The sequence below is a fragment of the Hakea prostrata genome, chromosome 10, assembly GCF_041222555.1.
Source record: "Hakea prostrata isolate BN-2017 chromosome 10, UWA_Hpros_2, whole genome shotgun sequence".
NCBI classification, from domain to species: Eukaryota; Viridiplantae; Streptophyta; class Magnoliopsida; order Proteales; family Proteaceae; genus Hakea; species Hakea prostrata.
In genome coordinates this window covers 48,223,318-48,243,261 of record NC_142609.1, presented here as the reverse complement: position 1 = coordinate 48,243,261, position 19,944 = coordinate 48,223,318, and the positions used below count along the sequence as shown (strand labels likewise).

Genomic DNA, 19,944 nt, shown 5'->3' with positions numbered 1-19,944 from the left:
TTCACCAGGTCAAGAGGTCTCATCTCTAGGCACCTAATGCTTCATTCATTGATCAACATAGTACCTTAAAGCTCAATGTCAGAAAACAGCATATGAAGTTCCTAATCAGCTTATCAGTTCAAGAACATAATTATTAAAAGAACTGCTTATGTATGAATAAGGTTTTCTAAGAATTCTGGACTCTTAACTGTATCCAAGCATGAGCCTGACACAGGCATAGATCCAACTTGGGTTTTGGGTTCTACTAAGCTCAAATACAAATTTAAGAGGCTTACCTAATGCTGAGATTCAAACATCTTGATTGTAGCAGCAAGGACTCCATGTTCCCTCTGTCCTCCTCCTCCTCCTCCTTCCCATTTCCTTGCTCCTCTTCGTCATAATTCATCTCTTTTCTTTTCTTTTCTTTTCTTTTCTTTTTTCTCCCCTCCCCCCTAATTCCCCCTCTTGTCCTGTTTCTTTTTCTCTAACATTTCATTCTAACCCCACATACAAAGCAATCCCCATTCTAATTTCTTTACATAGTGGTTGGTTTGGTTAACCAACCATGCCACCACATGACATATGTCTAAACCACAATTTGGGTTCATATTAGAATCCAACTCTCTTCTCCTTCTTCCATTTTTCCTACATTTTATTCACATTATCCCTTGATTCCCTCAATGATTCTTATCATAACTTGCCACCAAGCACTAATATCACCCTCTAATACCATGTTATGAGCATGGTGAGGTGTTATGATTTCCATTAATGAGCCTAGTTTAGATGGGCTAATACTTGATTAAAAGGAATTTCTTAAGGCACCCATTTGTTTGCAGAGGTGGGGTGGGAAAAATAACCATGTGAGACTCATATGTGGTGAGGTGGGGGAACAGGAAAGGAAAGAAAAGGATTTTGTGTAAAAATTTCAAATGTGTCCCACTTTGTTGTTTCCCACACTTTTTCACAAAATCTCACCTATTTAGTGGGACTTTGAAAAGAGATGAGGTGGAAAAGTTAGCATGCCATATCTGAAGAGAAGCTTCCTTAAATTAAGGAAACTCAACTTTCCATCCTATTGAACCAAGCAAGCCATACTTTGGAATTTTATGGAAAATTTTACTTTTTCAAACTTTTCCCACCCCACTTTAGATTTAGCAAACAAACGGTGCCTAATGGGCTCATATAACCATGTGTTGGGCTTGGACCTAAACTAAAATTACAATTCATAATTGGGTTTTTTGACTAGACGATTCATCATTCATCAAAGATATGGGCCTCAACTAGGGCAATAGGTATAGATTAGGTTGGAATCACCCCAAGTGGGTCCCACAAGCCAACTTTCAATTTTTTATTTCCTCTAATTAAGAAAATCATCCAATAAAATGCATACATTAAAAAAAGTAAGCCAACACAGCATTGAAATAATACTAAAATAAGGTTAAGATGTGAAATGGGCTCATATAACCATATGTTGGTCTTGGACCTAATCTAAAATTACAATTCATAATTGGGTTGTTTTGACTAGACAATTCATCATTCATCAAAGATATGGGCCTCAACTGGGGAATAGGTAAAGATTAGGTTGGAATCACCCCAAGTGGGTCCCACAAGCCAACTTTCAATTTTTTATTTCCTCTAATTAAGAAAACCATCCAATAAAATGCATACATTAAAAAAAGTAAGCCAACACAGCATTGAAATAATACTAAAATAAGCTTAAGATGTGGAGCATCACAACTACTATCCAATATTGAACTTCTTAAAGCTTCTTCTTTGGCTTCTATTTCTTAACACCCCCCCCCACCCCGGTTCTTAGTCAGTAGCTCTCTAAACATTTCTTGATGATTGTTTTGCTTAGATGATGCTCTTTAAGCATTTTTTTGGAGCTTATCTCGTAAGTTCCTAGAGTTCCAACTTATATTACCACAATGTCAAGAAGATCCCATCTTTTCCATGGCTTCACTAGTATTCCCACATGTCAACATAATTCTATAAAATATTTTCACTTGACTGGAATTATTAGAGCCAACATTTATTCTTGTGTCCAGACAAAAAAGGGGGAACTCCATCGTGTGCTATCATGCCCAAAATTCATTTCAATGAAAACAGATAACGCAAATCAAAATTATGAAGGGTCCTTATCTTTTGCTAATGGCAGCACCCTCAGATGAGAAAAATACCATTTTATCTCCTTCGCTCCCCCCCCTCCCTTCTACAACTTGGCAGATGACACATTTAGCAAGAAGAATATCACATCTTCGACCTGCAAGTCTTGATCCACAAGACTATAAGAAATTCGAGAGAAGATGCAGATCTCCAGATCATGGTAATCAATGCATCGCCAAGGCGTCTGTTTTAAGGAGGCCCAAGGCAATGGCTCACTTTTGTGTATGCATAAAAATGTACACTTTCTGTTTCTAGGCAATGCCTTGTACACCATATGATGCCTAATGCACTAAGCGGTTGCTTTTTGACATTTTGCATTTATATTTCACCCTTTTTTTTCTTTTCTTTTTTTAAACAAGAAACACGAGATCATCATAAGATCAAAGAAACAGGGGCAAATGAGGGCTGAGGTCATTTATAGAATTTTATTATATAAATCATAATCAATTTTTATTATGCTATATTGCTGCTGTATTATGATGGGATAAAATTATGTTTGTCTTTTTATTTATTTTATTTTTTATGATAATCTTGCATTATTATGACTCTTTAATATTTATTTAGCTTATAGGTAGAGTCATATAAGTTTAAACATGCTATTTATGCCACATAAAATGGTTGCATATAAAAATGCAAACTAAAATGCTTTGTTCGCGAAGGCAATGCCATACAAGTGCCTAATCACTAAGGTGTTTCGCGAAGCCCTCAAACACCGCAGTAGCGTTGCCCCTTTGATAAGTATGCTTTAAATAGATAATGAAAGATCAACCTACGAGGCTACATGTTAGTCTATAACTTCCTAAATTGTTACTTCCACTAACAAAGGAAAAGTTAAATATAATGGACAAAAAATACTATTTAGTCTAAACACAGATTCTACCAAATAAGGCTTTCAAATTAACAAGGATACAGTGCATAGTTCTTGATCCCAACCTAGACTGGACTTCTCTCGCTTCTCCTATAATTCTAGTAAAATCTGTTCTACATCACTTTTTTTTTTTTTTTTTTTGGGGGGGGGGGGGTGCTGACTCCACTTTGAGTGCATTTCCCAACTGTTTCCCTCATAATATAATCCGTTCTTAAACGTATTTTCCCATAAAGAAGATCAGGAAAAGGAAAAGTAGACAGAGCCACCGTGTGAATTCTGCATGTGATATGAACCAAATAAGCAATATCTAACCTGATGTTGAAAGCACCGGAGCCTCAAAATCCTCTAAAATGAGTAGCAGAAAAAGCTATGTCTTTAACATCCAATATGAAAGTTCATGAGGCCATAAAATTCAAAAAACGGGTCACTTACAAACCCTATGGTTCTACAAAAACAGCAGGTGTAGACTCAGGTAAACCCATTAACATTCTCAAAAACGCGAAGTGCCAAAAGCAATATAAGCTATTCATTGGCTTCACACTTCTGTTTGAAATAAAAGTTTATTCTTAAGAATCCCACTCGACAGTACAAGTGAATTAAAAATATATATATACAGGAATCGAACACACTCGTGATGGGTTATGGCAATATGGAATAAACAAGAAAAATGCTTTGCTTGGGATCAATTGAAGGCACGAACTTGCAGAGCTTCTTCCTTAAGTCGAATGGCTCGAGTTCCATGAAACACACATACAGACAACACAGCACATAAATGAAGAGATGGAGAGAGAGAGATTGTCTTACAGACTCAGTGAGTTCATTTACAGTGAAAATTAACCATTTTGTCAAGTATCTCCACTTGCTTTTGCTTCTTCTTCTTCTCCAGCTTCCTCTGTAACCTGAGTGGCGGCTAGTCCGAGAATAGCTTACAGAAGCATATAAACCACGAGGGATGGTGCCAGTGTGGCGACACCCTCCCTATTAAGGGCTTCGTTTGCTTGCAGTGAAAATTAAATCACGCTTGTCCGAATGATAGGAAAATAAATAAATGGGAATCAAAGGCTCAAAGCCCTTTTTTTTGTTTTGAAGTAATTTTCATCAGGAGCCTAGAGTTTGGTCCATGTCACTTTTAGTTCAAAAAAGTTATCATTTGCATATGACTCCCTTTGGTTACTAAAAATAACTAATTAAGGACAAATCATAATTTTGATTACCAAAATACCTCTATGGAGCAATGGTCAAGATAGTACCATACTACCATGTATGCAATTTTGATTTTTTTTTTTTTTTTTTTTTTTTTGCCTGATGTTCATCCGGACCAACTTGCACGGACCTTGATTACATCCTCAAGAGGAGTCTTGTCTTTCGCAATGGTCGAACCCATGACCTATCCACTAAAGGTTTTTAATCCAGGGAGTAATTTTGTAAATTTAAAATCTTACGAACCTTCAATATAAAATAAAAAGATTACAATTATAATTTGTCTTTTTAATATAAACCGTTATATCATGGCATACATGATACCATCTTGACCATTGCACCATAACTCCATAAGGGTATTTTGATCATCAGAATAATGCTTTGTCCTTAATTAGTTATCTCTTGAAACCACAGTGGAGCCATATGCAAAGGGAAACTTTTTTCGGACTAAAAGTAACTTGGATCAAACCTTAGGTGGGTCTAGATGAAAATTACCCCATTTTTTTTACCTTTTTAATCCAGTCACAAGGATTGGGGCTCACTGACATAGATGGATCATCTCCCCTGAGTGCAATACAACCACAAGAAGAAAAAATAATAAAATATTACAAAAAAAATCATCGCCCTAACCCTAATGGTTCCCCTGTAATACATGGTCAACAACCATCAATAAAGCTCAAAATGCACATTGTCGAGGGAGACGATCTAAACTCAAAATAAGGGGGAGGTGGGGAGGGAAAAAAATTCAAACCTAAAACCTTATCAGAGTTACCACTTCTACCATCATTATGTGAGTCTTATTTATTTGCAATAAAAATGAATTATCGCTTGCTTTAAAGGAAAATAAAAATTAATAAATGTAAATCAAATTAATATAGCAAGTTTATGAATTTGCATTATCTACTGTGTACTATTCTTATATCTCTCAGCCACATATTGAGAGGTATACCCATTTGTTTGCTTGTAAGGAAAATGAAATATGATGTCTATAACGAGAATGAAAATGAATAATTATAAATCAAATCAATATAGTATTGAGTTTGTGAATCAGGATCCTTCCTAATATGTGGTGAAAAATGTGTAAATAGAGCACGCACTAGAAGATCTCAACCTTCGAGCTATTGTCACTGTCTCTACAACTACCAGATTATGTTCTTAACTTTTTTTTTGGTTGCCAACACCGGTTTATAAACCGGTGTTCGACCCGCGTTACACACCTGGCTGTGGTGAGATTTTTTGCATCCACAAGGATTCGATACGGAAACTTGCTTAAGCGGACCAAGTTACTTACCACTTGGACCAACCCCATTGGTTCTTAAATTTATTTGCGTTTGCAATAATAAATCAATAATAATGTCAAATTATATGAAAAAACAATAAATCTTAGGAAAAAAATAAATCAATGGCATGCATTGACATTAAAAAATCACAATTAAATGCTGATACAAATAAATTAAACTTTTCAAATAGACAACAATAACCTTAAAGAACAAACTGTTTTCTCTTCCTCTTCCAATCATACACCCTCCCAACATTATTTTTGACAGTCATACACAACGGCAATGATCGCCTGACCTAGTAGCCATTACTCGGGTATCTGACCGTCCGATGGGTAGCGGCCAATTAGCTAACGCAAACGTGATTATTTCACTAATTTCGAATTGAAAATAAATTTATAGGATAAAACCAGATACACGTGTCAAAAAAATCGCATATATAACTTGGTCTATTATGTGGGCTGGGCCAGCCCAACCAATCGCAAACCCAAATCCATCCATTCCGTGTTTCCTCCCTCCGGTCGTACAACGCGGAGCCGCCGCCATCGACTGCTATAAATCCACCATCAAAGTCACGATTTCGGTCTTGGTTATCTCTTTCAACAAGAAACAACTGATCCAGAGAGAAATCATGGTTAGGGCATACACGCAAGAACATGTATACAAGCATCCATGGGAACGAGTAACCTCTGCATCATGGAGGAAATTCACAGATGCAGAGAATAAGCGAATTTTATCTCACATCCTTGATGTAGACACCTTGAATCGCAAGCTCGATCCCGTTAATGGCAAACTCTACACCACCAGAGCGATCACCATCCACGCTCCTGGACCATGGTTCATTCGCCGGATCATCGGCCAAGATATCTGCCATTCCGTCGAATCATCCGTCGTCGACGCCCGTTCTCGTTCAATGCAACTCACAACCCGCAACGTTAGCCTCCGAAACTTTATTGAAGTGGAGGAGAAAGTCTGGTATGATCCTCACCCTGAGAATCCAGAGGGTTGGACTGTTTGCAGGCAAAAAACCAGCATCAAGATCAAGCCTCTTTCGGCTTTGGCTTCTATGGCTGAAAGGGTGGAGCAGAAGTGCGCCGATAAATTCCAGCAGAATAGTGCTAAGAGCAGGGAGGTAATGGAAAGGATCTGTAAGTATCTCGAAGCTGAATCCAGCGGCATTTCTATCTGACAATTTTTCTCCTCCCTTGAGCGGAGCGTGTTTTAGGGACATGTTTCTCTGTGGTAGTATTTTGTCGATCTTTAGAGTTGAGATCGATTTGTCCAGACAACAAGTTGGGATGTTGAAGGGCTCTTTTGGGGAATATCAAAATAAAGAGAAAGTTTGGAGACTTGTAAATTGATGTTGGAGCTTTCAATATTTCTGGTTTAATCTTTTGCAATAACTTGTATTTTCTGGGCCTGTCAATGGCAATTTTGTTGTAACAAACCCTTTACTGCATCCTTCAAATGGAGATGTTTTCTATTAGTTTTCAGTTTATTTTGAGTCGGGGGTTTGAATTATGCATGATAACCGGTACTGCTATGGATCGCTTGCTTGAGGTTACTTGCCTTTGGATATTGTTATTGTATATATTATCTTGCTTTGATTCTCCCTTATGGTTTGGTTGAATGCATAACGTTGATGTATTGTCCCTCCTCCCATTCTCTTAGCGTATGGTTAACTGGTGATCTGATATTTTACAATGCAAGATACTGATGCAAGAGGATCCAAGAGGCCCAATTACTTCCTTGGGTCTTCCTTCGATTGCTAAAATGTGTCATAACGAAGAACACTAGATTTTTAAGGATTGTGTCCTTGGAAAGGTGAAAACATGCTGCCTATCTATTTTGTGTTACCTTGATTCCGTTGGGAAGGTTACTTACTGCCTTTCCTGAAGACCAAATTTTTGTGATTCTAAACTATATTGTAAAATTTTATATGGGATTCCTGTTTAGGGTGTCTAATTAGACTAAAAGTTTCATTTAGAATCCTTTTTCATTCAGGAACTGAGATAGTTACTCAAGTAAGTTGCTTGCTTTTAGGTGGATTTATATTAGGTATATTCATTACAAACATTAGGTTTGAGTTGTTTTAGGAATTCTAGTCAGGATCAAAATTCAAACCACATAGGCGACTGTCTGGTGATCACTTTTAAATATCATTGCGTGACTATTTTGGTAGATTTTGTTGACAATTGAGTTGGGTACGAACCAATTATGTTCTGGTTTTCATACAATATTCTTGATGTGGTGAATTTGCTTTCTTTGGCTGTTCCCTTACATCTTCACATTTTCCTTCTTATATCTATTTGTTCATTATTATTATTATTTTGGTTGCATTGTTTGTGACAACATTTTTCCCAAGGGCACTTGTGGCACAAATTAATTCTGGATCCTGCCTGGATCAAACCTTTTGTTGGATGCTTGATGTAGGTGAATTGATTACACAACATTCAACTATGACCAGTAAGCAGCTGTAGTAAATCCCTCTTTGATGTTAGCTTCAGAAAAAACTGAAAGCAATACACTATATTTATCTTTTAGATAAACTAGGCTTAACGGTACAGTTTGGGAGCAGGAAATTTCAGAAATATGTTGAAAGAATTTGGAATTAGATGAATTTGAAACGATTATTTATAGTTGGGGGTGTGCGGAAACAAGTGATTTTCCTCTTGGTATTACTTGTATAGATGGTTTATCTTGGATAAAACTGAATCCTAGATACCATACTTCTATAAATTGGAGTTATAGTCTTATAGATAAAAAAATAGTGATTGGTTTAGTGAACTTGTACCTAGTCTTGGTGGTTTGATTTTGTGTGTAAGTTTGATTGTAGTCTTATGAAAATGAGAGAAGTTTTCTTGGCTGGTTGATTTGGTGGGTCATTGTTGTGCATGATATGAAGAGACAAAATTGGAGAAGAATTTGACACTAGAAAACAGGGTTCTAATGTTCCACCACTTGGTGGTTAAGAGTCATGACGAACTGCTCAGAAAAAAATTCATGGTACCCTTGAAATAAGTTCCTAGTAATTTGACAAAAAAAAATACATGTTGTAGACTAATATATTACTGATGCCATTGTTTTATTGGCAATGATAAGCACAAGCATCCAACAATGACAAGAAGAAGAAGAAGAAGTGTTATCCCTACCAAATGGGGTTGGATGTATGGATCTTTGCCTTTCAGTCAGCTATATTTGAGGTCATACTAGTTATAGAATCCATGTAAAAAGGGTTTGACACTGTTTTTTTTGCAGTGCTGGCTGCCAACCTGGCATACCAACCTTCCTCCTCCACCCATCATGGGACCAGAAGCACGCATTGGCAAAGTTTGAAATGCCAATGCTGCAATGTGATGTGATCACTGGTCCTTGTGTAGCCACAAGAACAAGCCTCAAAACCAGCACAGTTTCATTGTGGGTTTCAACTGCTCTGCTGGTTGGTTTTTTGTTGGTTTGATGGATTATCTCATGAGTCATGAAGCAGGGCATATGACAGTTTCATTAGATTTCTCCAAGTCCAACAAGGTAGCTGCCTTGTGTCGCTTTAGAGACTGTTTGTTTGCTTGTTAAAAAAGGGATGGGATAGATAAATGTGTGGAACCTATGTGGAGTGGGGTAAGGGGACAGAAAAAGAAAGGAAAGGGAAAAGAGGGAAAAGTGACATTGCGGGCTCCTCAGTCGAAAAGTGAGTTTGCTTTTCCTTTCCCACGAAGTTCAACCATTTTGGGTGAGACTTTTTAAAGGAATGCATGAGAAAAAGTGTTTGCCACATCAGTAAACATGTTCCTTAATTTGACTAAGCTCGTCCTTCAGTTTCCTCCCCTATCTAACCAACCAAACTCACACATTGGTATTTTGCGAAGAAACATACACTATCTCCACCCCTGTTTATTCCATCAAACAAGCAGTCCCTAGAAGTTTATTATTTTAGTTACGGGAAACTGGAGTCTATTTGACTGGTTATACCCCAAGTAAGTATTTAACTAGAAATTAGGACTCTAAATATGAATTCTTCTCATCTTAGATACAAGGAGAGTAAATATAGGAAAAGTCCATATTTAGAGTCCTAAATTCTAGTGAATCAAATCCTAAGAAATCCACATTGAATGTGGGTCGTAACCACATTTATTAGTTTTAAATTAGAAACTAGTTCCAAGGTTTGGTATGGATTGTAAGATTCCATCTGGAGGACCCTCAATATGATGGTTTGGAATACAACCCCCTTACAAGACCAGGTAGAGTTGTTTGGTCTTTCAGTTATTCTCTATTTTATATAATATTCTGGTTTCCAATTAGGTATAAGAGCTTTAATTTGATCTGAATTTGTTGATTGGAAGGTTCGAGCTCCATCAATTACAACATAATTGAGGCTATAAATAATATAAAAGTTCGAATGCAGCTAACTATTTAGAACTTTTGAATTTGGCCTTTTGCTTGTGCTTTGCTAGTGATGCAGTAAGTTACCATGGGTGAGAGACCTGAGACAGTGAGATGCCTAAGGGAGGGAGCTAGAGACTTGTCCCAGTATCTTTCTCTTTCTTTCCTTGCTCCTCTGACCATAGCAGTTCAACAAGAGGCACTGATCACTTCTAGTTCTGCATCTCTCCATCCCTCCATATCAGATGATAAGAACTATATCAGTGTCCATAGGTTCCATATCCAGAGCTTTCATCAGTATTGATGACCGACTTGCTAATCTGATCTTCAAGTCTTTGTCCTGGAGTAAATACTTGTTTGCTGAATTTTCCTTGGCATGGATGCAATAGAATCTAGGGTTACTAACCTTCACTTGAAGTTTCAAGGTCACTGGTGTTGAATTATTCAGAACCATTTCTCCACAAGGTTTCAGGTTTCAATGGAAGGTTGAAGATGACTTTACAAGTTGGTCTTTTACTTTGATTATAGAACTACCGTTCCCTCCTTCCCTACGTAATTCTCTTACTTCCATTTTTTACCTCAAGCTTTTTCCCTTCTTCCATTTTACATTACATCCCACTCTTGTCCTTTCTCTTGTTGTGTGAGCTTCTAGTAACTTATTGGATTGTCAAACCTTACACAAACTTTCAGTTCATTAGCACATCTTGCCATCGGTCCTTTTTATTTGGACCTCCGATTACTTGAGTGGGCCCCTTAAGCAAATCCAAATTGTGTTTCAGAAACCTGGATTTACTTTATAATGCATTCTACTATCCTAGGCTGGCCATTATTTTTCCGTACCTATGTTGGTCCTTATTTCCAATCATTGCTACATTGAGGTCTTTACCAATGTGTTAAGTTGAAGTATGATAAAATCTTTCCAAGGTTACACATATGTGACTCTGATGTAGAGGTTATGCCATCTTTGGAAGCCTAGGCCGGAGCAACACAACTTGGATTTCTGATCTGGGCTGGTATTAGATACAATATGTATTCTCTATAGACTTTGTTGAATTCTTTGAGATCGCAGATGATGGAGGAATCATTTAGTGTTTCCTATTGTTCAGATATTGCCCAACATGTTGATTTTTTCCCATTTAGGTGGGGTTTCGTTCTTGTTTATATAGAACATGAAATATGATTATATGATGGCAGGTTTGAATGGTTGAAATTGAATGTAGAGATTAGCACGGGTGCTGTACTGGATAAGCTTGCTGGTGGCGTGCATAACTCCTATTCCCTATTCCTCTTCCTTTTTTCTTATCTTTCATTGTTAGACAACCTCCTTCCAAATTCCCATGTCGTTTCCTTGAGATTCTTCACTCATATATCCATGATACCCTGTTCAGTCCTACTGTCAGACCTCTGCAAATTGGTCGGATATGGGTTTCCATTTTCCACTGGAAATCGTTTTTTCTCGTCAGTCCCTGATTTTGGATCTAAGCAATTTAATTGTCACTTGTGAGCAGATTAAAAACTATTTCTTGCTGGATTTCGTCTGCATTGCACTCTTGTTCCAAAAGTTTCTCCTGCTGGTGGAAAAACTCCTATCTCAGATTAAGAATTATTGCTTGCTGCTGGATACCTCCATCCATTCCCAACGCTATCTCACTTACCCCTTAGGCTGTGTTGAATGCTGATCCAGCATTTGTGGGCAACTGTGATAGTTGAAAAGAATGATCATCTGATGTGGTTTCATGGACCATGCAGTTCAATAGTATGGGAAAGAGTTCCAACAGGAAGACCAAAATTCTGCATTAGCCTTTGAAAAATGGTTCCTACCTTCCTGATCCGCATGGGAAACCCACTGGGCGTTGGTGATGACCTATTATCCAACAAATCAACGCCAAAAAGGAAATTCTTGTGTTCATTAGTTTGCGAATTGGTCTCTATTACATATACATGAGTAAAATTCCATAGATTTAAAAAAGGGCTATCCTTTTTTTGGTGAAAAAAAAAAGGGCTATCATGATGGCGTTTTTGCAGTTCTTTCTGGTTTCTGCATTAATGAAGTCAAAAACCCTAAATCAGCCCCACTGCAACAATAAAAAGAACCGATTATCCGTTATGGTGGAAACCTTCCTCGCGAAAGAAACTCTCATTAGAGACATGTCTCCGATCTGGAAGGGGAAAAAGTGAGAATCATCTTCGACGACTTCCTTTTAGTTAATGCGCAGCTCTGTACCGCCTACGGTTGAGATTGAGATTTCGAAAAAGACGGTTAAGATCGAGATTTTGATCTCAACCTTAGATAGTAGGTGTTGTGCATTTAATGTGCAACATGTAAGTTCAATTCCAAATCTTTCATCGTATGAAGTTATCGTGAAGGGGAACCTCTAGGGATGTAAGCAAGTGAAGTCATTGTCTAGTTGATATCGCATCCAAGAAGCTTGGGGTCATGCGATCTCGTATGATATCCTAGGATCTTATACAGTTTTTTATGTTTCTTCTATTTTTCCTGTTAAATTAGATTTTCATCGAAACAACAAAGCCGGAATAAGCACAGAGTGGAAACAAGCCACACATTCAGGCTCAACAAGCCACGGAGTAGAGCTCTAATGTCCTTATTTGGGCTCTCTGCTTCAACCTGTTCGTGTTTGATGTAGAGAAGCGTTGTCTCGCATCCGTCGAACGACACTTTTGACCAGTTGAAGTTGCTTTCACGTCTTTGGCAGACACATTTATTTAATTATGATTTGTCTTCTGCAACTAATTGCTTCCCTTTCAACAAGCAAGTTGTTATAGTTTCAGTAATATTATTTAGTTGTTTTTTGCATGGACTGTTAAGTCAGAAAAATCTTATCAATGTCTATTAATGATAAATCATAGATCAAACTTCGAATCCAAAAAATTGATTACTATCACATGCCCTAATAATTGCCAAGCTCGAACCGTTAGCGTCCGTCATAGGGTAAACCACTCCCTCTCATCTCTCCCCCACTAATTCTACCATCGAAGCCAACAATGGACAATAACTCCCTTCTAAACACAGCTTATTAATTGAGCCTTCGCTGAAATGAAAATCACCAACAGGAAGGTAGACTTCACAAGCAAAAAGACAGATGTAAATACTCGGAGAAGTCATCCACAGGTCTACAATTCATTTTCCCCCTTTTCAGTGAACTTCGAAGGTGTAAATTGCAAGCTCAACACTGGGCGAGAGCGATAAAGAAAGAGTTCCTTGAGAGCGCATTTGATAATTTTCACGTTCCCCTGTTCTTTGAAAAAAGGAAGAACGGACTAAAGCATAAGAAATGGGTTTCTCACAACGCAAACATTGGCAAAACAAATATTCTGTATAGGATAGAATTTTCCTGAAACTCCGTGACATCATCTTCCGCTACCCACCCGGTGTGTTCAATTATCCATCTTTAAATCTTGATTCCATGGCATTACCCATCGCATGAGGCACGATATGGAACATACTATGGCCTCTCAAGAGTATATACTTGCAACGCAGAAGACAAAATCACAAAATCACAAAAACAGGAATACTTCCAAGAGACCAGAATCTACAGCATTCAATAGAACATTAACAAGAGACCAGAATCTGTCAACAACGAGAATCAGTCGTAATGAACGGAATCCCTTCCCAAGTAACCATCAGAGTCAAAACCAACTTGCACTTTCTAGTATGCTAATGATGAATTTACAACGAACAGTTAATCGGACAACCATGCATTTTCTTGGACATTAAAAGCTAAAAGCCAAAAACCAACAGTCAACTGTCAACAAATAAATCACCATTGATTTACTGGGACTCCCACCCAAAGGAAAGAAAAAAAAACCCTCAACACCACCACCACCACCACCACCCAGCCTATCACCAACCACGCGGGGCACACAACCTGACTATAGATCAGACGCATCAGTTCAAAACATCTAAAATTAAGTAAACCGTCGTTTAAAAGATCCACAATTCTCATGTCTGAACATCACAAACAATTGACAACTTAAAGAACAATTCTCCACAGCACCAAATAGAGTCGACTATGAATGTGCACATTGCAGAATTCTTCGCAGGAGCCAACATAATAAGAAAATACAAAAGGCACAACTCGCTAAAGATGCAACCGCGAGAGACCCTTCCCAACAACTGAGAGGAACATTAACCGAACTAATTTCTCATGACATCAAAGCATTCTTGAGCTACCCCAGCACCCTTGCATCTGATCAATGTAGCCTGACAAAAAAGGTCTTCCATCCCACAGATGTGAAATGTAAAGAGGCTACAATACCCGTCGATATTAATCACCATCAGCAGCAAGCTGCAACTAAAACCACAAAATCCCCCCCTACAGGACACTAAGAACACGTTTACCTATGACTGTCACTCTGATCCTACTAAACCTTGAAATTCTTCATATAAATACATCAAGCATCAACTGGTGTTGGATCACTAGAGACAAGTGAAAATTTGAATGCCAGGTCTATAGAATTTGCAGCTCTTCCATGCATCCTGAAACTAAAAAGGAAGAATAGCAAGACAACAACTAATAGCCAAAACATGCTAAACAGCATATTAAAAAAAAATTACCAGTGGATGACAGGCATATTCATGTGTCTGAGCAACAAAGATAGCAGTGAACTGTTGCCTATGAAATTACTAAACTCAACTGCCTGAGTCCAAATTTGCCACCACTGTTAAAAAGCAAATGCAACACCAAGGATGCTCTAAAATGAACAGCAGGCGACAAGACCATGAAATGAGGATGAAGAACATTAGGGAAAGCAAAAATGACCATGGAACAGAAATCTTCTAAGGAAAATTAGCAAATTGGCAGAACCCGTACATTTAAAAGTAGGACGAACAATGCAATCTCAATGCCGAAGCTGCACCGAACTTAAGATTTCATTAGTACCAAAAAGGAGAGCACTATGTGACAGCCTCCCATCTGTCTGTAGTAAAGCCTGAATGAAATTCACAATTTTGGTACCAATTCTAGGTCAGCCTACACCCACCCGAAACTTGGAACTAGATTTGAGTACTCCAAACAATTGTACACTGCAGAGATGATATCAATATCCATGCAGTATTGCACCAGAATGAAGTGGTATGTGAAAGCGACCATAAATTACAACGCTAACCAAATCATAAGCCACAACGATGTCTATCAAACCAGCACAAATGAAGACTAACACACTGGAGCCAACAAAGCAAATCCACGCCCAATCAACAACGAATATAGAGTTCTGACTGCAAAGATGCCATAACTATGATGCCTCCTATCATTTGTATGAATAATAGACACCTACAGAGCATAGCAGCCAATATAAAGAAGACGCATGGATAAAGAGACGCAACACATGCAAAACACATATCTTCATGACTCCTAGATCTTGTCGAGCTTCTCTGCCTTAACAATTGGGTTGGCTTTAGCTATGGCGTCCCGAGCAGCAGTCCGGTAATCAAAGGGGCAGTTGTGTTTGTCAGAGTAGCGATGACTGGCACAGAAAATGTTTCCACACCGACAATTGAAACCTGTTAAGCCCACACGCTTTCTGCAAGTGCTGCATCGGTTTGGACCCTCTTTTACCTTCACCTCACTCTCACTTGAGACTGAAGCACTAGACGCCTCTGTTGAAATTATCTTAGGCTCTACAGAAGCAACAGGAACATCAACATTAGCAGCAACCACTGGCTCCTTCCCATTGTTGGTAGCGTTTCCATTCACAATACTTCCGATAGATGTAGCAGCAAGTTTAGCCTGTTCCTGCTTCCAAACCCAGTCCTTATGGCACTTAGAACACATATTCATGGTTGCTGCACTTCCAAAGAATCCACAGTTGTTGATGCAAAGGATAGGACTCTCGGGTGCTTGGCATCCTGTTTCTTCGTGCTCCATATCTCGCCTGCACCAAAATCAACTCAGCATCTCCATCAAAATGGAGAAGGCAAAAGCAATATATAAAAATAAACAAGCAGTCAATGGTAATCATAAAAGACAAGGAGCCCCCCTTCCCACCGGTAAAACTAAGTGAACAAATTCCACCTCTCAAGGATACAGTCTGAATGCCAAACCAGTTCAAAAGTGTTCAGCTACCTACGAGAAAGTCACTCCCCCCCCCCCCACACAAAAAAAAAACAGTAAATGATATCTACTGATATAAAAAATGAAATAAGATCCAATCAGTTCAACCCATAGGTATGATACATTGACGCATCCTTTAAACAATCAGAACCAAGCAATAAAATATATGGCGGAAGCCCTGAAAAATCTAAAAAAAGCATTGAGTTCAAACATCTCCCACTTATATTAAAAAGAAAAGGTTCTTTCAAACTCTAGAAACCTGGATTCAATGAGTTCTCTACTACAAAACAGGATACCATAAACCTTACTCCAAGAGGAAAATAAAATTCAGAAACGAACAACATGTCATGAATTGATAACAGCTTCCACAATTCAGCCCCAGATATGTCATCTTCACATTCTGCCACACGGGAAAAATAAAAACGCACGCACGCACACGCAACAAAACAGACACAAAAACCAACAAAAAAAAAAAACCCTCCGTCGATCAAATGGACACATTCTCCTAGATTTCTACCCATTCAACTACTTTAACAACTACCCCGGGGCAATCAACTCATAGCCTCTGCTCGAACATAAACAAAAACGGTAAACAGGCCAATAACCTTAAGAAAAAAAGCTAAAAACCAACGAGTACGCATGATAAATTAATGGACCGTTCCAAATTATTTGGCGAAAACCCTAACAAATGCAAAAGAACATCAATACTACAAATTCTATGCTACAAACAAGGTAACCATATAAAATTCAGAAGACAACAGCCTAGGAATTGAATACAGCTTTCAACAATTCAACAAGAAAAATGCGAACTTTGCATGCTTTTGGGGGAAGAAACTTCTAAGGTGGTACGATTCGCTCTCGGTCGAAAAATGAGAAATTAAACGAAGATAAACCCAAGTAAAGGTTAATGAAAAATCTGACATATCGTTTACCAACCGCACACACAATAAAGTTAAAACACTTGCATCTTAAAAGGGAAAGCAAAACCCTAAATATTACAAATATATTAGAGAACTTCTCACCTCTCCACCAGATAAACAATCAATCCGTTCGCCGAAGTTTGTTAGGTCGAATTCAAATCTCAATCGCGGCAGCAGCAGCAACCGATGATTCCTGTCTTCATCAGAAGAAGAAACCGCAATTTCAGTGGAACAAACGAAGTCTCCGTCGAATCCGAAATTTAAAGAAATGGAAGGAAGAATTGGAAGCAAAAAAATCAATGAATAACAGAAAGAAAGAAGAAGGAAAACCCTAACTAACCATTAGCCGCAAGGGCGAAAGGAAAGAAATGAATAAAAATCGCGAATACGAAAGAGATATAAAGGCGACGAGGAAAAGAAACGAGAGAAGAGGAAGGAAGAGGTGAAGATGTGTCGTGTAGTATCAGCGTTCTCTCTCTTTCTCTCTCTCTCTCGGTCTCTCTCTCTACCCCTTACGAATTTAAGAGAAAGGTTTCAGGAGTCGGTGACCCCACTATGTCGCCACACAGGGTCCACCGACTCTACCGTGTTCTTTGAATTCACTATTTTGACCTCCATTTTTTTCATTAATTACGGGTTCTTTTTTTGCCATTTCTTATCTATTATAATTCTAGAACTCCCGAGAAATTTATAAATAAATAAATAGATTTCCTCAAAAGGTCGGTTCCGCTGAATATTTGCACGGCCCGAAACTGCATGGAATTTTATCTGTCGCCAACCATAGACCACATCAAAATTGCTTCACCCATGTATATTTACCGTCAAGATAAATTTTGGACCGTTAGATCCAAATTTTTTGTTGAGATCAAAATCTCAATTTTACTGACAAAGATGTATTGCTATATAAGACTGAAGCAAGGTAAGGTCATATAATATATATATATATATATATATATATATATATATATATATATATATAATATCTTCATTTCTAAATTATTTTACCTTGCTACACTAGCACACTGATTTGCATATTATTCTTTATTTATTTTAATAAATTAAAAGAGATAGGATACTAATTTCTCATGTGCGTGGGCAAGTATGTTTTTTTTTCAAAAATAATTAGAAAAAATAAGAGTTAAAAATATTGCAAAAGGTAAATTGGTCTGCCATGGGATGGAGGTTAGGAAGTGAAGCTGTATGGTTTCAACTTTCAATAGTGCGATAATAGTACAGAAAATGATCAAATACCTTTTAGGGAAGAGGCAAGGATGTGAAGTGATATGAAGCCATCGAATGGTTGTTCAGGTGATAATGATCGAAACCTCTTAGTGAATAACTCCCAAGTTTATGTTTAGGACCAGAGCCCTTGCTTTATACCCAGAGCCTCACCCACTTCAGCTTATCCGAATAGTACAGGTATTGATTTTGCCAGTAACGGATCACCATTCCAATCTCTTGCTACAACTCCAATACCACTTATTGTCCCATGTATTTTCTTTTATTCTACGAGAAACCAATTTTGTGGCTTAGTCCTTAGCCCAAGAAGCCCTGGCGCTTGAGATAGCATTGGTTTGGCAAAATTCCACTGCCTGGTTGAAGGATGTTTCTCGGTTAGAGCTTTTGTCTCTTTCTATTTGATCTAGTTTCTTATAAATAAAAAATTCTGCACCCCATATAATACATAAAATAAATATGTAATACCTCATATTATACCATTTTGTATCCATACTCACAAAACTATTAGTGTACACTCGTAGGGTGGTGTCAGGTGTGGTTGTTGTTTAAACCATTTAAAAAAACCGTAGCATATTGGTTATTAATTTATGCAAATTTTGGTATCATATTGACACTCCAGGTGTTATTGATTTTTTTTTTTTTTTGGAAACACCATTTATATACAACAAATACAAACACACATGCTGCCAGTTCCCCGGGCGCGCCGTCGCCCGGGGTGGGTGGGTCCCTGTCCCCCACCCTTCCCCCCTCCCCCTCGCCTCCCCCGGCCTCCCCCTGCTCCCTGCGGGTCCCTCCTCTTCCTGTCGTGTGGTTCCCTCCCTCCTCCGCCCCTCCGCAGAGAAGCAAATAAAAAATAAAACAAAAACAAAAACAGCACGCACTCATTCTAGGGCCTCTAGGTGTTATTGATTAGCCCCCTCCAAAAAATATAAATAAATAAATAAAATATGTATATATATATATATATATATTTATTTATTTATTATATTTATTTTTTATTATTTTTTGAGAGGGAGAGGTATTCTTTAAGCCCATTTCGTCAATTCGAGCCTGCCTACCGCTTGTTCATGGGTAATTAAACAATTGATTTGTTTAAAGTCTGACTATATTGAGCTCCCCTCTCATACCAAAACAAAAGAATAAAAATAAATAACAATAACAAGAGAATGAGAACAACCAACAAAAGGTAGGGGACAAAAACTCACAAGGAAGGTGAGGAAGAGAAAAAAATTGAAAAGCTTGACAGAGAAACTTGCCCAACGAATTTAAATTACTAATTAAAAACAAGGGACATGAATCATAATGATTTATCCATTTTTCTCTGGGTGAATGACACATGTTCATCAGTCACATTCAAAGATTGAAGTAAAAATTATAAAAAATAAATTTTTTTTTTTTAATTTAATCTCAACCTGATTGTTGGACATATGTCTTTTATCCATAGAGAAATTGATGGTACATTTCTTTGTGGACCTAATAGAAATCAAAATAATAACTATGGGTTAATTATATTTTGTTTGTCCAATTAAATTGGGCCCAAACTCTTGTTTTTCCATTTAAGTGATCAATATTTTAGTTTGTCCAACTTGGTAAACTTTGAATATTATAGAAAATCCAAGGTTAGTTTTCTATTAATTTTGACTTTAAAATTACAATTATGCCTATTGAGTGAAGATAAATATAAATCTTTTTTTTTTATTTTACAAAACTTAATTTAATTTGTTCAAATTTACGAAAATAAACAAAAAAATCCCTGTTCACTCGATTCACCTGAATAATTTCATATTTATTGGGTTAAAATATTTATATTTCATTGATGCTTGTTTTCAGCGGATAAACAATTA

The 19,944-nt window shown here is 37.6% G+C and overlaps 3 protein-coding genes across 5 annotated transcripts in view; 1 reads left to right on the top strand and 2 right to left on the bottom strand.

Moving 5' to 3' along the window:
• The window catches only part of LOC149003608 (elongation factor), a 28,038-nt gene extending 24,033 nt beyond the window's left edge, over positions 1-4,005 (bottom strand). For both annotated transcript variants that reach the window (XM_089138332.1, XM_089138333.1), the window contains exon 1: positions 3,818-4,005. The gene's annotated coding sequence lies outside the window, so the exon portion shown is untranslated. The remainder of the gene's footprint in view (positions 1-3,817) is intronic.
• A 1,965-nt stretch (positions 4,006-5,970) lies between these two features.
• Positions 5,971-13,029, top strand: LOC149003607 (MSF1-like family protein). Its single transcript, XM_089136514.1, has one exon. It carries the CDS (start codon positions 6,122-6,124, stop codon positions 6,677-6,679), a length of 558 nt encoding a protein of 185 aa, XP_088992640.1. The 5' UTR covers positions 5,971-6,121; the 3' UTR covers positions 6,680-13,029.
• A 1,935-nt stretch (positions 13,030-14,964) lies between these two features.
• Positions 14,965-17,360, bottom strand: LOC149003606 (A20/AN1-like zinc finger family protein). Of its 2 annotated transcripts, XM_089136516.1 has the most exons (3): positions 17,202-17,360; positions 16,964-17,058; positions 14,965-15,762 (listed from the first exon to the last, which is right to left on the bottom strand). In XM_089136516.1, the coding sequence occupies exon 3, from the start codon at positions 15,753-15,755 to the stop codon at positions 15,243-15,245; it is 513 nt and encodes a 170-aa protein (XP_088992642.1). In that variant the 5' UTR covers positions 15,756-15,762; positions 16,964-17,058; positions 17,202-17,360; the 3' UTR covers positions 14,965-15,242. The 2 variants fall into 2 exon arrangements, with proteins under 2 accessions (XP_088992642.1, XP_088992641.1); XM_089136515.1 differs by having other exon boundaries at positions 16,964-17,360.
• Between the last annotated feature and the right edge of the window lie 2,584 nt (positions 17,361-19,944).

Excerpts from the sequence above, each read along its gene's own strand:
- LOC149003607 (XM_089136514.1), top strand. The coding sequence starts at position 6,122 with ATGGTTAGGGCATACACGCAAGAACATGTATACAAGCATCCATGGGAA.
- LOC149003606 (XM_089136515.1), bottom strand. The coding sequence starts at position 15,755 with ATGGAGCACGAAGAAACAGGATGCCAAGCACCCGAGAGTCCTATCCTT.